Source organism: Eptatretus burgeri, chromosome 12 (genome assembly GCF_056783735.1).
Source record: "Eptatretus burgeri isolate ZD-2024b chromosome 12, Ebu_testis_v1, whole genome shotgun sequence".
NCBI classification, from domain to species: Eukaryota; Metazoa; Chordata; class Myxini; order Myxiniformes; family Myxinidae; genus Eptatretus; species Eptatretus burgeri.
The window spans coordinates 2,406,617-2,420,667 of NC_140972.1; the positions used below are offsets into that span (position 1 = coordinate 2,406,617).

At 47.1% G+C, this 14,051-nt stretch overlaps 1 protein-coding gene across 2 annotated transcripts in view; it reads right to left on the minus strand.

Moving 5' to 3' along the window:
- Window positions 1-577: 577 nt before the first annotated feature.
- The window catches only part of LOC147014985 (pleckstrin homology domain-containing family A member 1-like), a 54,863-nt gene continuing 41,389 nt past the window's right edge, over window positions 578-14,051 (minus strand). For both annotated transcript variants that reach the window (XM_085849254.1, XM_085849253.1), the window contains 2 exons: window positions 13,439-13,519; window positions 578-1,442 (listed from right to left, as the gene is read on the minus strand). In XM_085849254.1, the coding sequence (XP_085705380.1) occupies window positions 1,116-1,442; window positions 13,439-13,519 (408 nt within the window). In that variant the 3' untranslated portion in view covers window positions 578-1,115. The remainder of the gene's footprint in view (window positions 1,443-13,438; window positions 13,520-14,051) is intronic.

The following is a 14,051-nucleotide window of genomic DNA, read 5'->3' on the forward strand; positions in this document are numbered from 1 at the left end:
AATGCAGAGATCCATCACATCCCAAGCTCACTCCACAAACAGAACTCATTGGGAGGGAAATTAAATAACATCAGCCTCAAAATTTAGATTCCTGGAAACTAAACAGTTATTTTTGAACATTACGGTCTAATTATCCATTTTGGGTCAACACCCAAAAATAACACTGAAAGGGGCCTTTTGTGTACAAAACGGTATGTCTGATTACTTTTGAAACTTCATCCCACAGCCACATGCAAAGGAAAACAAGATGATAAAAGTTTAATGAAAGGTGAAAACTGGTTATGGCATCTTAAAAAGTTCTGTTCTTGCGTATGGCAGGTTGGCTGTCAGGTAGCTATAATTTCTTGGAAGCGTGACTGTGCCACCGATGCTGTGCCCCTCAACCAGTACACTGGTACTCATTTCACCAACCTCAGAAGCATGACAGGCCGAGTCGACCCCACCTGGTGTGAATTCAGCAGCCAACAAGGCTCAAACTCAGGACCCTAAGATCCCAAGCCAGCCACCCGAACCGCGAAGCCAACAGCACGCTACTCTTGAAAAGCATGATGGTAAGAATTCAAACCTCTCAATTAAATAATGATGATCACATCAAAGATACCTTTATTTTCCTTCCACCCACACACCCTCCCTCTCTCCCCAACCCCAACAATACAGATAATTGTTAAGGCATTGTCAATAGTAAGAAGGCATTATGGTGGACCCTGGTCAGAACTCTGCTCAATCTGTTAATGCTTTATCGTCACATATCTCTTACCAACTGTCTGGGAACAAAAACTTTTACAGATAGTCACAGGGTTGAAGGTCACGAGAGCCATGGTGCATCTCGTTACATCATACTGCAGGCTTGTGTGAGTACAGTGGCAGCTACTTCACAACAACAACAAATACAAACGTCCAATCCAAACGTACCAAAGGGAATCGATTCTCCACTCAAACTCTTTCCATCAAATCATTGTTACATTTTGAAAAACGTATGCATATTATTTCCAGGAGTAACAAAATGGTGGAATCTCAACATGGCATCCATGCATCATATAATTTGGTTCGAGTACACACATAGTCTTTTCAAAGGGCAAAATTAAACAGCTCGATAAAATGGGTAACGATATGCATTAGACCAAAGTAACTTTGAGGTTATCCAAATGCATTACCATCTTCCGTGTTTGGGAATCTGAAGTCGTGTCCTCTGTGCCATCCTTTGGAGCCTGTGCTGGCCCCTGGCAGCGACTGTTAACTTTGCTCGGCAAACACACACCTGAATTTTCCTTCGATCTCATTGGCCTGAAAGGCTCTGTACTCCGAGCGAGCACTTCCTTTGCGCTGACAGTGGGTTCTTGACTGTTGAGCGTTGGACTCGCTGGTGTCGTCAAGTGCGACACAGGGGATGTACTACAAGAAGGACTCGAAACCTTTTCCTTCATTTCCCCACCATTTGGTATCTATGGAACAAAGATTTTGGACAGAATTTATACAAAACGAGTGAAAATTCATGCAAAAAAAAAAAATTTTTTTTTTGAATATAAAAATCTTGTAAAAATCAATATAACATACGCTTGTCACGTCTGTATGTAAAGTAAAATATCATCCAATAGCAATCTCCTGAGAATGTAAATTAAACGTCTCAGAGTTGTTTAATTTTAACGTTTTGTTTATGCATTTATTATCACAATAAAACAACACACAATCACTTTAGTGGCAATTCACTGCCCTAACATCACTGCCCTGCATAAAAAAGGTGCAAAAACAGATCCCTATAACTACAGACCAATCAGCCTTCTCCCAATCATCAGCAAGGTGATGGAATCCATCATCGCCTCAGACATTAAATCCTTCCTCTTCTCCAATGGCTTGATTTCCAATCATCAATTTGGTTTCAGACCAGGTCACTCTACCTTGGATATGCTGCTTCTGCTCTCCCATCAATGGATGGAGGTCCTCAATGCCAGACAGGAAATCCGAGCCGTATCCCTGGACATATCACGTGCTTTTGACACAGTCTGGCACCCTGCCCTACTCACCAAACTCTCTTCCCATGGTATTCAAGGCCATCTCCACTCATGGCTCGCAGACTTCCTCTCCTGTCGCAGTCAACGTGTGGCCCTAAATGGAGTTCTTTCATCCCCTCTTCCTGTGCAGGCTGGAGTTCCTCAAGGTAGCGTTCTGGGCCCTGTTCTTTTTCTGGTTTTCATCAATGATCTCTCGGACTCTCTGGAAAATCCTCTTTCTCTTTGCCAACGACTCCACCCTCTGCCGTACCATCTGTCATCCCTCAGACCGGCAAGCAGCAGCTTCTTCACTCACTGCAGATCTGGATAAAATCACAAACTGGTCCAACACGTGGAACATGTCTTTCAATCCAGACAAATCTCACACTCTCACTATGTCTCTTAGAAAGGACCGTTTACAAAACCCCCCCATCCACTTTCTCAACAATCCTCTGGAAGAAGTCTTTTCTTTCAAGCTTCTAGGTCTCACTATCTGCCATGACCTTTCCTGGGAAAGTCACATTTCCAACCTCGCCTCAAAAGCCAGTCGCCGACTGGGAATCCTACGTCGTGCTAAGTCCTTCCTCGGCCCTCTTGAGCTCCTGACCACTTACAAAGCTTTTGTCCGTAGCCTGATGGAGTACTGCTCTCCCCTCTGGGCTGGTGCTCCTGCCTCCCACCTTTCTCGGCTTCACGCTGTCGAAACCAGGGCATTTAAGATCATCGGCATCTCCCGCAATGAAGCTGAGTCTTTGGGCCTCTCACTCAATCACCGCAGGTTGGTCGGTGGTCTTTCTGTCTTCTACCGACTCCTCTCCAGCCTTGCCCCCCTGCTCTCTCTGCGATTTGTCCCCACTACATTTCCACAGGGCGCTCAAGGTCCGCCAACAACCCCTTCTGGTAAAACTACCAAAATCACGAATCACTGCTCATCTTCACTCTTTCATTCCTCTTTTTTCCCGCCTTTGGAATAAACTTCCTCACTCTATTCTTTCCCATTCTTCCCTCCAGGCTTTCAAAACAGCTGTTCACCACCACCTCTTATCTTCCCCCATCCAAATCCTCGATCTTTTCTACCCCCGATAATCCACCCAAGCCCACTTCCTTCATTTCTCCTGCTTTCCTTCCTGAAAGTCCCTGAAATGTCCATCTTCTCTTCGCCATGTTCCCCGTCCCATCCCTCTCCCTTCCACAGATCTCCTAATGTCTCTGTTCCCCACTGTTTTGTCCCTTCCACTCCCGCCCCTCTTGTCTCATGCCTCCTTGCTGTGAGTTGTGTGTTAGCTCTCATACGAGCCTCGACCAAGGTATACAAAAAAAAAAAAAATAATTTCCACGGAATATCCATGGGACATATCCCGCAAAATTGTGAATTGGACCTCGTTTCGACCGACTTCATTGAAGTTCCGCCAACGTAGAGTACGTCTGGTGTAGAGACGATTTATGGCCCATGACATTCCCTGCCAGCTAGTGCGTCGTCTCTCGGTCACCTGACTGTCGGCGACCGATATACGGCACAACAAGCCGACAGGGAACATCGTCGGTAAAGATGCCTGCCAGTGACGAACAATCGTCACACAAAATGTTGTCGTGAGAGAAGTTTTGATTTAATCAAACGTCATCTTTGAGGAGCACAAAGCTCGACAACATCGAATTCTCATGGACATGGTATTTCACTGCTCTTTGCATGATATTGTGCACATCACATTTTACATTACACAGAATTTCCACGGCTACTTGCTATCTGTAATAATAAGTGTGTGTGTGTGTCCTCCATAACTCCAAAACCATGAAACCTAGTACCCTGAAACTAGGCAGGCATACCAAGAGAAATCCAAATGAGTACATGAAAGAAAACTGGGTGTTTGGATAAATCTAAACACCCTTTTGAAGATCATCAATGGCTTCCTTCATGAAAGGCTTACCCTTGGTCAGTGGCTGTGTTTTTTCAGTGGCTAAAAAGCAATACATTCCCACTCTATGACAGGATGGCCGAGAGGTTCGCACACACGCTCTCAGAGTCTCAGCTACCTAGTCTGGGTTTGAATGTCAACTCAGCTATAAACTGTCATCCTGCTTTTTCACAGGCAGGGTGATTAATGAATGTGTGTGCCGTCCGTCCCTCAGATGGACGTTAAACTGGGCGTCACATCTGCTGGAATTAGTTGGTGGACATGAAAGATTCCTTCATGGTGTCCTGAGAAAAGAGCAGGTGAGCTACCCCTGGCATCCTGGCCAAATTCCAAATTCCTGCTCCAACCTACAGGGACACTGCATCAGCAGCATTGCCACACCCTCAATCAATGATGCTACTCACACCTTGTGCTGCACAAGAAAAAAAAAAAAAGACGACCAAACCCCTAATGTATAGGATTTTAATAGTAATAATATTTAAATTAATTCACTCAATTACGAACATTTAAAAAGGAGCAATTTTGATCCGTATCCGGATATCGTTGTGAGAGTGTTCCGATTGACAACAAATCAGATTTTGAATATCTTTTTCACATGGTTAACTATATGTGGGCTGCTCTCGAGTTGGAACACCAAACAATTTACATGTTCTGGCTCTTCATGGAAAAACATTCAATAAGGTCGACCCAAAATCATTACAATAATATTGTCCTGTCCATGACAATTAACACCGACACTGGACAGATGGACCAAAACTGCTTTACTCCCTTGGACACGTCCGATTAATGGTAGCTTTGCATAAGTAGGTTCGCAGAAAGCACACCAGAACCTGAACTCTGATTTCCCCAGATTTATTACCGTACACAATAACAGGGGAAGATCGAACCAACCGAGGGATGCGATGGCGGAATGAGGAAGAGAAGGAGATGGATTTAATAAATAATGATATCCAATGACGATAATAAGTATGACACCTCACACCAGACTTGTTCAGAGGAGAGGGGTAAAGAGAACCAGGTGGGGACTTAGCTCTGCTGGTGGAGAGGTCAAAGCAGGCACGACAAACCAATAATGAACAGGCGATGAAGCACATGGGCAGGATGATGAACAGAAACACAAAGCATGAACAGGGAGAAGGCAGGACAAGCAGGCAAACCATTCCGGCCAGACAATTCTTTCTCCATCTTTCTTTGGCACGATCCCAACTCTCTTCCCAGCACCGAACCAAATCTCCCTTGCTCAAGTCTTCTTCTCCAAGTCTGATCCAAAACTGCACCCTTCGGGAGGCGACCAGACTGCACCCTTGGGGAGGCGACCAAACTGCACCCTTGGGGGGGCGACCAAACTGCACCCTTGGGAAGGCGACCAAACTGCACCCTTGGGAAGGCGACCAAACTGCACCCTTGGGGAGGCGACCAACCTGCACCCTTGGGGAGGCGACCAAACTGCACCCTTGGGGAGGCGACCAACCTGCACCCTTGGGGAGGCGACCAACCTGCACCCTTGGGGAGGCGACCAACCTGCACCCTTGGGGAGGCGACCAACCTGCACCCTTGGGGAGGCGACCAACCTGCACCCTTGGGGAGGCGACCAACCTGCACCCTTGGGGAGGCGACCAACCTGCACCCTTGGGGAGGCGACCAACCTGCATCCTTGGGGAGGCAACCAAACTGCACCCTTCAGGAGGCGACCAAACTCCACCCTTCTGGAGGCGACCAAACTCCACCCTTCAGGAGGCGACCAAACTCCACCCCTCTCTCTTTCCTGAACGTTGCCAAGGCCCTACATCAACGCCCCACCCAGGGTGTCACCGAAGGTTGCACGTACAATTCCTTCACCTGAAACCCTCAAATTATTACAATGAATCACCCTCCGCATGGTGTACAATTAATGAAGACAATCATTAAGCTACATTCCTCTGCTTATTTACATCAAGATTTTTTTTTTTTTTGTATACCTTGGTCGAGGCTCGTATGAGAGCTAACACACAACTCACAGCAAGGAGGCATGAGACAAGAGGGGCGGGAGTGGAAGGGACAAAACAGTGGGGAACAGACACATTAGGTGAACTGTGGAAGGGAGAGGGATGGGGATGGGACGGGGAACATGGCGAAGAGAAGATGGACATTACAGGGACTTTCAGGAAGGAAAGCAGGGGAATTGAAGGAAGTGGGCTTGGGTGGATTATCGGGGGTAGAAAAGATCGAGGATTTGGATGGGGGAAGATAAGAGGTGGTGGTGAACAGCTGTTTTGAAAGCCTGGAGGGAAGAATGGGAAAGAATAGAGTGAGGAAGTTTATTCCAAAGGGGGGAGAAAAGAGGAATGAAAGAGTGAAGATGAGCAGCGATTCGTGATTTTGGTAGTTTTACCAGAAGGGGGTTGTTGGCGGACCTTGAGCGCCCTGTGGAAATGTGGTGGGGACAAATCGCAGAGAGAGCAGGGGGGGGCAAGGCTGGAGAGGAGTCGGTAGAAGACAGAAAGACCACCGACCAACCTGCGGTGATTGAGTGAGAGGCCCAAAGACTCAGCTTCATTGCGGGAGATGCCGATGATCTTAAATGCCCTGGTTTCGACAGCGTGAAGCCGAGAAAGGTGGGAGGCAGGAGCACCAGCCCAGAGGGGAGAGCAGTACTCCATCAGGCTACGGACAAAAGCTTTGTAAGTGGTCAGGAGCTCAAGAGGGCCGAGGAAGGACTTAGCACGACGGAGGATTCCCAGTCGGCGACAGGCTTTTGAGGCGAGGTTGAAAATGTGACTTTCCCAGGAAAGGTCATGGCAGATAGTGAGACCCAGAAGCTTGAAAGAAAAGACTTCTTCCAGAGGATTGTTGAGAAAGTGGATGGGGGGTTTTCTAAATGGTCCTTTCGAAGAGACATAGTGAGAGTGTGAGATTTGTCTGGATTGAAAGACATGTTCCACGTGTTGGACCAGTTTGTGATTTTATCCAGATCTGCAGTGAACGAAGAAGCTGCTGCTTGCCGGTCTGAGGGATGACAGATGGTACGGCAGAGGGTGGAGTCGTTGGCAAAGAAATAGAGGATTTTCCAGAGTCTGAGAGATCATTGATGAAAACCAGAAAAAGAACAGGGCCCAGAACGCTACCTTGAGGAACTCCAGCCTGGACAGGAAGAGGGGATGAAAGAACTCCATTTAGGGCCACACGTTGACTGCGACAGGATAGGAAGTCTGCGAACCATGAGTGGAGATGGCCTTGAATACCATGGGAAGAAAGTTTGGTGAGTAGTGCAGGGTGCCAGACTGTGTCAAAAGCACGAACTACGAGTCAAAAGCAAGATTGGCCAATTACCTGAGCACAGACCATACCACGACACATTACTATCTGTTCTGAGGTGGTTAACACAGCACCCCCCCCCCCACCCTGCCAGAAATAATAATAAAGGTGGGCCTCATGTGTCCAAACGTGGCTGCATATAACCCCATAAATACCAGGCCTTTCTGCCCCTCACTGCAGCTACTGCTGGCCTTAAGTCTTCGGCTCTCCCAACTTTCCTCTATTGTCATGAGCCACCAGCTGCTCATGATGCAATGCTCATACCTCTGCATTCACAGCACAAAGACACGTTTTAAAGCCAAACCGGGCTCAAACCGACATTTCTTTCTCATCTTTCTACCACAAAACTTCTTTCTTACCCACTGCCCCATGGTCGCTAAGAGGCACCATGCACTGTGGGTCGACGACCCAGGGCACTGAATCTACCTCAACAGGGTCCATCTCTGAACACCCCGGGAACTGGCATGACCTCCACCAACAATAGCTCACACATGACGGGTGTAGCCTCGTTCACCAGTGCAAGCCGAAACCCGCACATCGGTGGTTCTGACCTCACCCTCACCCTGAGCATGCTCGCCCGCTGCCCCACACATCGCAGGCTCGGAGACCTGACTCACCAGCTTAGGCTTGGCCGCCTGCACATCCACCAGAGCTGGTGTCGGGACCGTCAGTCCCGACTGCATCAGAAGAACCCTCACCAGGTCCAGCCGTGCACCTGCAACTACCGTACCATACATGTTGGAGGTTGCTTCGCACATCACGGAGCCTAAACCTACCTCCCCCCCCAAACCCTGTATATTCTTCGTCTCGTGGACAGTCTTTTCCTGAGGCAGAGCGACATCCACACTGGCTCGATGTTCTTCCAGGCCATTATTTCTTTCATTCTGTGCCCCTAAAGCGTCATTATTTGTAAGTTTCCATTTTATCAATTAATGCTTGCAATTGTTCAAACATGGCCCAAAAGGACATCTTTGCTTCCTGGATAACTGGCTCAGAATCCATGGTTGATAGGCTCTGAGCAGAGTCAGGAATGGTGAGAGATTCTTAGCCTCGTCTCCTCACCAGCCCCACCCTCACCTACATGTACAAACATTCCGTGCACATCCGCAATTTTATGCAGTGGTCTTATTCCCACACATGCCAAGGAAATAAAAAATAAGTCTTTTAAATTTGAAGCATGCTCCAATGCACTTTCAACACCAATTAACAATAAAAACTTCGAAGTCCTTGGATCCCATATCCGTTGATCAAGGTTCCAATCTCACACTCCTGACTCCAAATGTTGTGTCCATGCTGATTCACACTGATGCTTGAGGGATGGACCGAAACTGGCTTTCCTCCCTTGGATACATCCGATTAATGGTGGCTTTACACGCGCGGGATCACAGAAAGCACACGAGAACCTGAGCTCTGATTTAACGTAATTTATTCCAGAACACAATAACAGGGCATGATTGAACCCATGGAGGGATACGACGATGGAATGAGGAAGGGAAGGAGATGGATTTAATAAATAACTAGTGCGTGCCTGTACGTGCGTGGCCGTACGTGCAAAAAGAAAGAAAAAAATAATTGTGACGTCAATCGTGACATCATAGCACCGTGTCTTGTCATTGGTTTGGTAAATAAATGGCCATAACTTGGGAACCACTTGTCTGATTAATATCAAACCTTGAAAAGGCACATACTCAGGTCCCCAGCAATATACCTGGCAAGTTTAAATGAGATCAGACCAGTTGTTGTTGAGAAACAGCGGTCGCAGACACACAGACTTCTGGAATTATAGATGACTGTATATACAATGAGGATAAAATCTATGACAAGGGAAGGAGTAATGAGAACTGGGTGGGGCCTGAGCTCTACTAGTGGAGACGTCGAAGCAGGAACGACGAACCAACAATGAACAGGTGATGAAACACGGGCAGGATGACGAACAGAACCATGAAGCAGGAACAGGGAAAAAGGAAAAGGCAGGAGCACAAGCAGATGAAGCATTCCTCTCAGGAAAATCTCTCAGTCTTTCTTTGGTGCGATCCCAACTCTCTTCTAAGCGCCGAATCAACCCTCTCTTGCACCCTCTCTTCTGAGTCCGATCTAAAGAGCTGCCCAAGCTAAACGAGCTAAAATCTAAAGAACTAAACGACAAAACTCTGCCCACTCGGGGGGACGGAGACAAAACTCTGCCCACTCGGGGGGACGGAGACAAAACTCTGCCCACTCGGGGGGGGGGACGGCGACAAATCTCTGCCCACTCGGGGGGACGGCGACAAATCTCTGCCCACTCGGGGGGGGACGGCGACAAATCTCTGCCCACTCGGGGGGGGACGGCGACAAATCTCTGCCCACTCGGGGGGGACGGCGACAAATCTCTGCCCACTCGGGGGGACGGTGACAAATCTCTGCCCACTCGGGGGGGGGACGGCGACAAATCTCTGCCCACTCGGGGGGACGGCGACAAATCTCTGCCCACTCGGGGGGACGGCGACAAATCTCTGCCCACTCGGGGGGACGGCGACAAATCTCTGCCCACTCGGGGGGGGGGGACGGCGACAAATGTCTGCCCATTCTGGGGGACGACGACAAATCTCTGCCCACTCTGGGGGACGACGACAAATCTCTGCCCACTCTGGGGGACGACAAATCTCTGCCCACTCGGGGGGACGACGACAAATCTCTGCCCACTCGGGGGGACGACGACAAATCTCTGCCCACTCGGGGGGACGACGACAAATCTCTGCCCACTCGGGGGGACGACGACAAATCTCTGCCCACTCGGGGGGACGACGACAAATCTCTGCCCACTCGGGGGGACGACGACAAATCTCTGCCCACTCGGGGGGACGACGACAAATCTCTGCCCACTCGGGGGGGGGGACGGCGACAAATCTCTGCCCACTCGGGGGGACGGCGACAAATCTCTGCCCACTCGGGGGACGGCGACAAATCTCTGCCCACTCGGGGGGGACGGCGACAAATCTCTGCCCACTCGGGGGGGGGACGGCGACAAATCTCTGCCCACTCGGGGGGGACGGCGACAAATGTCTGCCCATTCTGGGGGACGACGACAAATCTCTGCCCACTCTGGGGGACGACGACAAATCTCTGCCCACTCTGGGGGACGACGACAAATCTCTGCCCACTCGGGGGGACGACGACAAATCTCTGCCCACTCGGGGGGACGACGACAAATCTCTGCCCACTCGGGGGGACGACGACAAATCTCTGCCCACTCGGGGGGACGACGACAAATCTCTGCCCACTCGGGGGGACGACGACAAATCTCTGCCCACTCTGGGGGACGAAGACAAATGTCTGCCCACTCCGGGGGATGACAAATGTCTGCCCACTCGGGGGGGGGGGACGACAAATCTCTGCCCCTCTCTGCTGGATGTTGCCAAGGCTCCACCTCAGTGCCCCACCCATGGTGTCACAGAAGGTTGCCTATACGATTCTTTAACCTGAAAGGCTAATTAATCACAACAACGCACTACCCTCCCGTATAATGTACATAAAAATAAAAAAGACAGTCCTTAATCTAAATTTCCCTGCATATTTACATCGAGATTGGCCAACTACTTGAACACGGATCACATTAACCTATACATTTCTATTTGTTCAAAGGTAGTATCTACCCCCAATCCTATCTCATAAACATAACAATATGTTCAATTTTGTTCATATTTCTCTTCAATACTTTTCAGCTTAATAAATAAAATGTTTGTCTCTAAAAAATATTGTGGCAATCCAATCAATGTATGTTAGATCCCAGGCAATACCAGGTACCTTTGTGGGAGAAGGGAGGGGAATGGGTGGGGTGGGAGTCTGGAGAGAGGGGAGGAGTATGGTGGAAGGAGGCAGGGGAAGGGGTGGGAGGAGGGAGGAGAGAGGGGAAGCTTGGAGGTGTGGGAATCCGGAGGGAGGGAAAGGGGTAGAGCGGGAGTTCAGAGAGAGGGGAGGTGCGAGGAGGGAGGGGAAGGGGTGGAGTGGAAGTCTCGAGGGAGGGGGTGGGTGCAAGGAAGCAGGGGAAGGGGTGGGAGAAGGGACCAGGTGCTGCCCTTCAATGCCAGGTACCTTTGATAGTTTAATAATAAAAGAAAGAACAAAATCGTGTCCAATTCTAAAATGACAATCCATGCAAAATAAATTCTAAATGCCATTCTGGTAAACTGCCAGCAGTAGGTATTGCATGTGGTCGATAAAGCCATTATTTTTGGAGTGTGGGTGGTGGGAGGGAGTGATGTTAACCCAGCAACCTCTTCTGCAATCGTGTGACGTTCTCAAGAGAAAGCCTTCGTGCAAGTATCATGGCCACATCAACCCTCTCAATCGTTTCAGTGAAATGGGAGGTTTGTGAAGTTGATAAAAGCGAAGCAAATTGAATTTAAAATGGAGACAAATTTTAACTTGAGGGAAGTCTATTGCGCAGCATCACAAATCCCCATGCTTCCCACCTAAAGCAAAGTTGGAAGATGGCAAACAGTTCCACCAGGATTGACGCAATATCAAAATTTGAATTTAATTTTTTTTCAGGTTGTTCTCATGACCTACCCAACTCATCCAACAAGTTTCGTCACAACCTGTCCACAAGCTATTTGAAATATCGTGCTATGTAGTTTCGGCCCTATCTCTGGGGGAATGAGGATTCACTTTAAAAATTAAAAAAAGTTCTCGGATCCTGATTTGTCTGAATCCATCCATAAACTCTGGTTTCAGGATCTGCTCGTCTAACGTGGCAAACAGAAAACTATTTCACGCCGTTATAATCAAATGGGATTTTATTATTGCCAAACCTCAGGAATTTTTCGATATATCAGACTGAAACTAACACAGCTTACTTGTACGCATATGTAGTACATGTGAATAAAATGTGGTCAAAATTAGTCAAAGGTCAAGGTCAATGCCATCCAAAACATGAAAAACACCTATTAGGCCACAATTTCAAAATATATCAACCAAATTGTTATGCACAATATTCCATCATGTCCTTCAAAATTACCAAATTGCTATTTCCATGGCAACTATTGTTCATTTGGATTCCGCAAGTGTCGTGCTATGCTCGACGTCTTTCTTGTCCGTCTGTTCTTCTGTCTGTGAGCAGGATATATCAAAAGTTAAGGACGGATTTGGACAAACCTTGGACAGGTTGGGTGTGTGACAAGGAAGAATTGATTTGCTTTTGGTGAGGATGTGAATCCGGATCTGGATATGAGAATTATTAAATGATCCTTCACCATTAATTGATAGATAGGGCCAAAACCGATATCTCAAAAACGTTGTGGATGGATTCAGATGAAACTTGGTGGATGACTTGGTGAGGTGACAAGAACAAGCCGATTCGATTTTGGTTCAGGTCCGGATGCAGGTCTGGGCCATCATTGGGATACAAAACGTAAACTGTTCAGTCTGGCAGAGGTATGCGCTCTACCAAGTGCTGTTCTAGTCTTTGTGTTATCCAGATTCTCATAATAAAGCTTTGTTCAAAATATGTCAAAAAAGCTCAAACGGTTTAAAAGAACAAAAAAAAGTTGTGCCCGAGCCGAGAACCGAGACGGACAGACAGAAGCAATTGTAAAATCACATCTCCAGCTGTGTGGGAACGAGCTAAAAACATCTACCAATTCTGCAGGAATTCAGCCATCCACAAGGATAGGTTCTTCATTATGATAATTAAATACAGGTAAATTAAGAGCAAGATGTGGATGCAACAAAAGAAAATAAACAAAAATGTCTTCTCCTTCAATCTTGCTTTCTGGAATATTATTCTTGGAGTTAAAACTTTAGGCAGAAAGACTCTTGGTAGATGCTGACAGCAAAATGGCACATTTTGGACCACGAGGACTCAAAACAGCACAACAGCCGAATAATGAATCGTGAAGTACATGTTTAAAAAAATCTACCAGCTCAATTCAAGTCGTCTCAAGAACAGTCCTTCAGACAAAAAATATTATTTTCAAACTTGGTTCACAAGAAGAAAACGTATTAGCTTCATAAATGCAATTTACAATAGCTTGCCCAGCTGCTGTCACTCTGGTTACATTGGCACAATGTCCTTTCATGAGCTGAACCTTGTTCAGCGACATGGAGCAAAATAGTCACTGATCATTTTACTTTCCAGTAAAGTTGTACGTACCCTGTTACTATTCCAAAACGAGCATCAATATTTTGTTCAAAACCATTTGGAAATCTAACCGCACAGGCAGCTTCAATCAAGCACCAGTGATCTTGACTGGCTTCCACACTCACCATACACGACACCAAACCGAGGCCTTTGCGCGTCGAGTTGATGGCGCAAATCCAGTTCTTCATTTCCAATGGGCTATCCGCCTACGTACCGGTGGGATACAAGCCAGGGTTGGAATAGAAAAGCCAGATGTGCAACTTTTATCATCATTTTTCACATTTAAAGTTTTGTTTTTTTTTCAATCAGATAATGTGCATTTGTTGTCACCTTAAAGGTTATGTCTGTGATTATGTTGTACATCTAGTTTCAAGTACAGTCCCTACAGTAACGTGAGTTCATCCGAGAAAAACAAACACTTGTGGTTCTCCGTAAATGAATGCATTCAACATATTTACTTCTTACGAGATAGGTACAACCTTTCAATGAGGGCTCGTCTAACAAAGCGTCACAAGTTTTGCTTCAAAATATACTATATATATATATATATATATATATATATATATATATATATATATATATATATATATATATATATATATATATATATATATACACATTTTAACTCCAAGAAGAGAGCGTATGGATTCCCCCCCCCCCCATTGGTGATAATTCAACAACTTTTGCCATTGTATGCCAGTCCTGGTCACAACTCAACATGCTGCTTTCTGCTTTCTC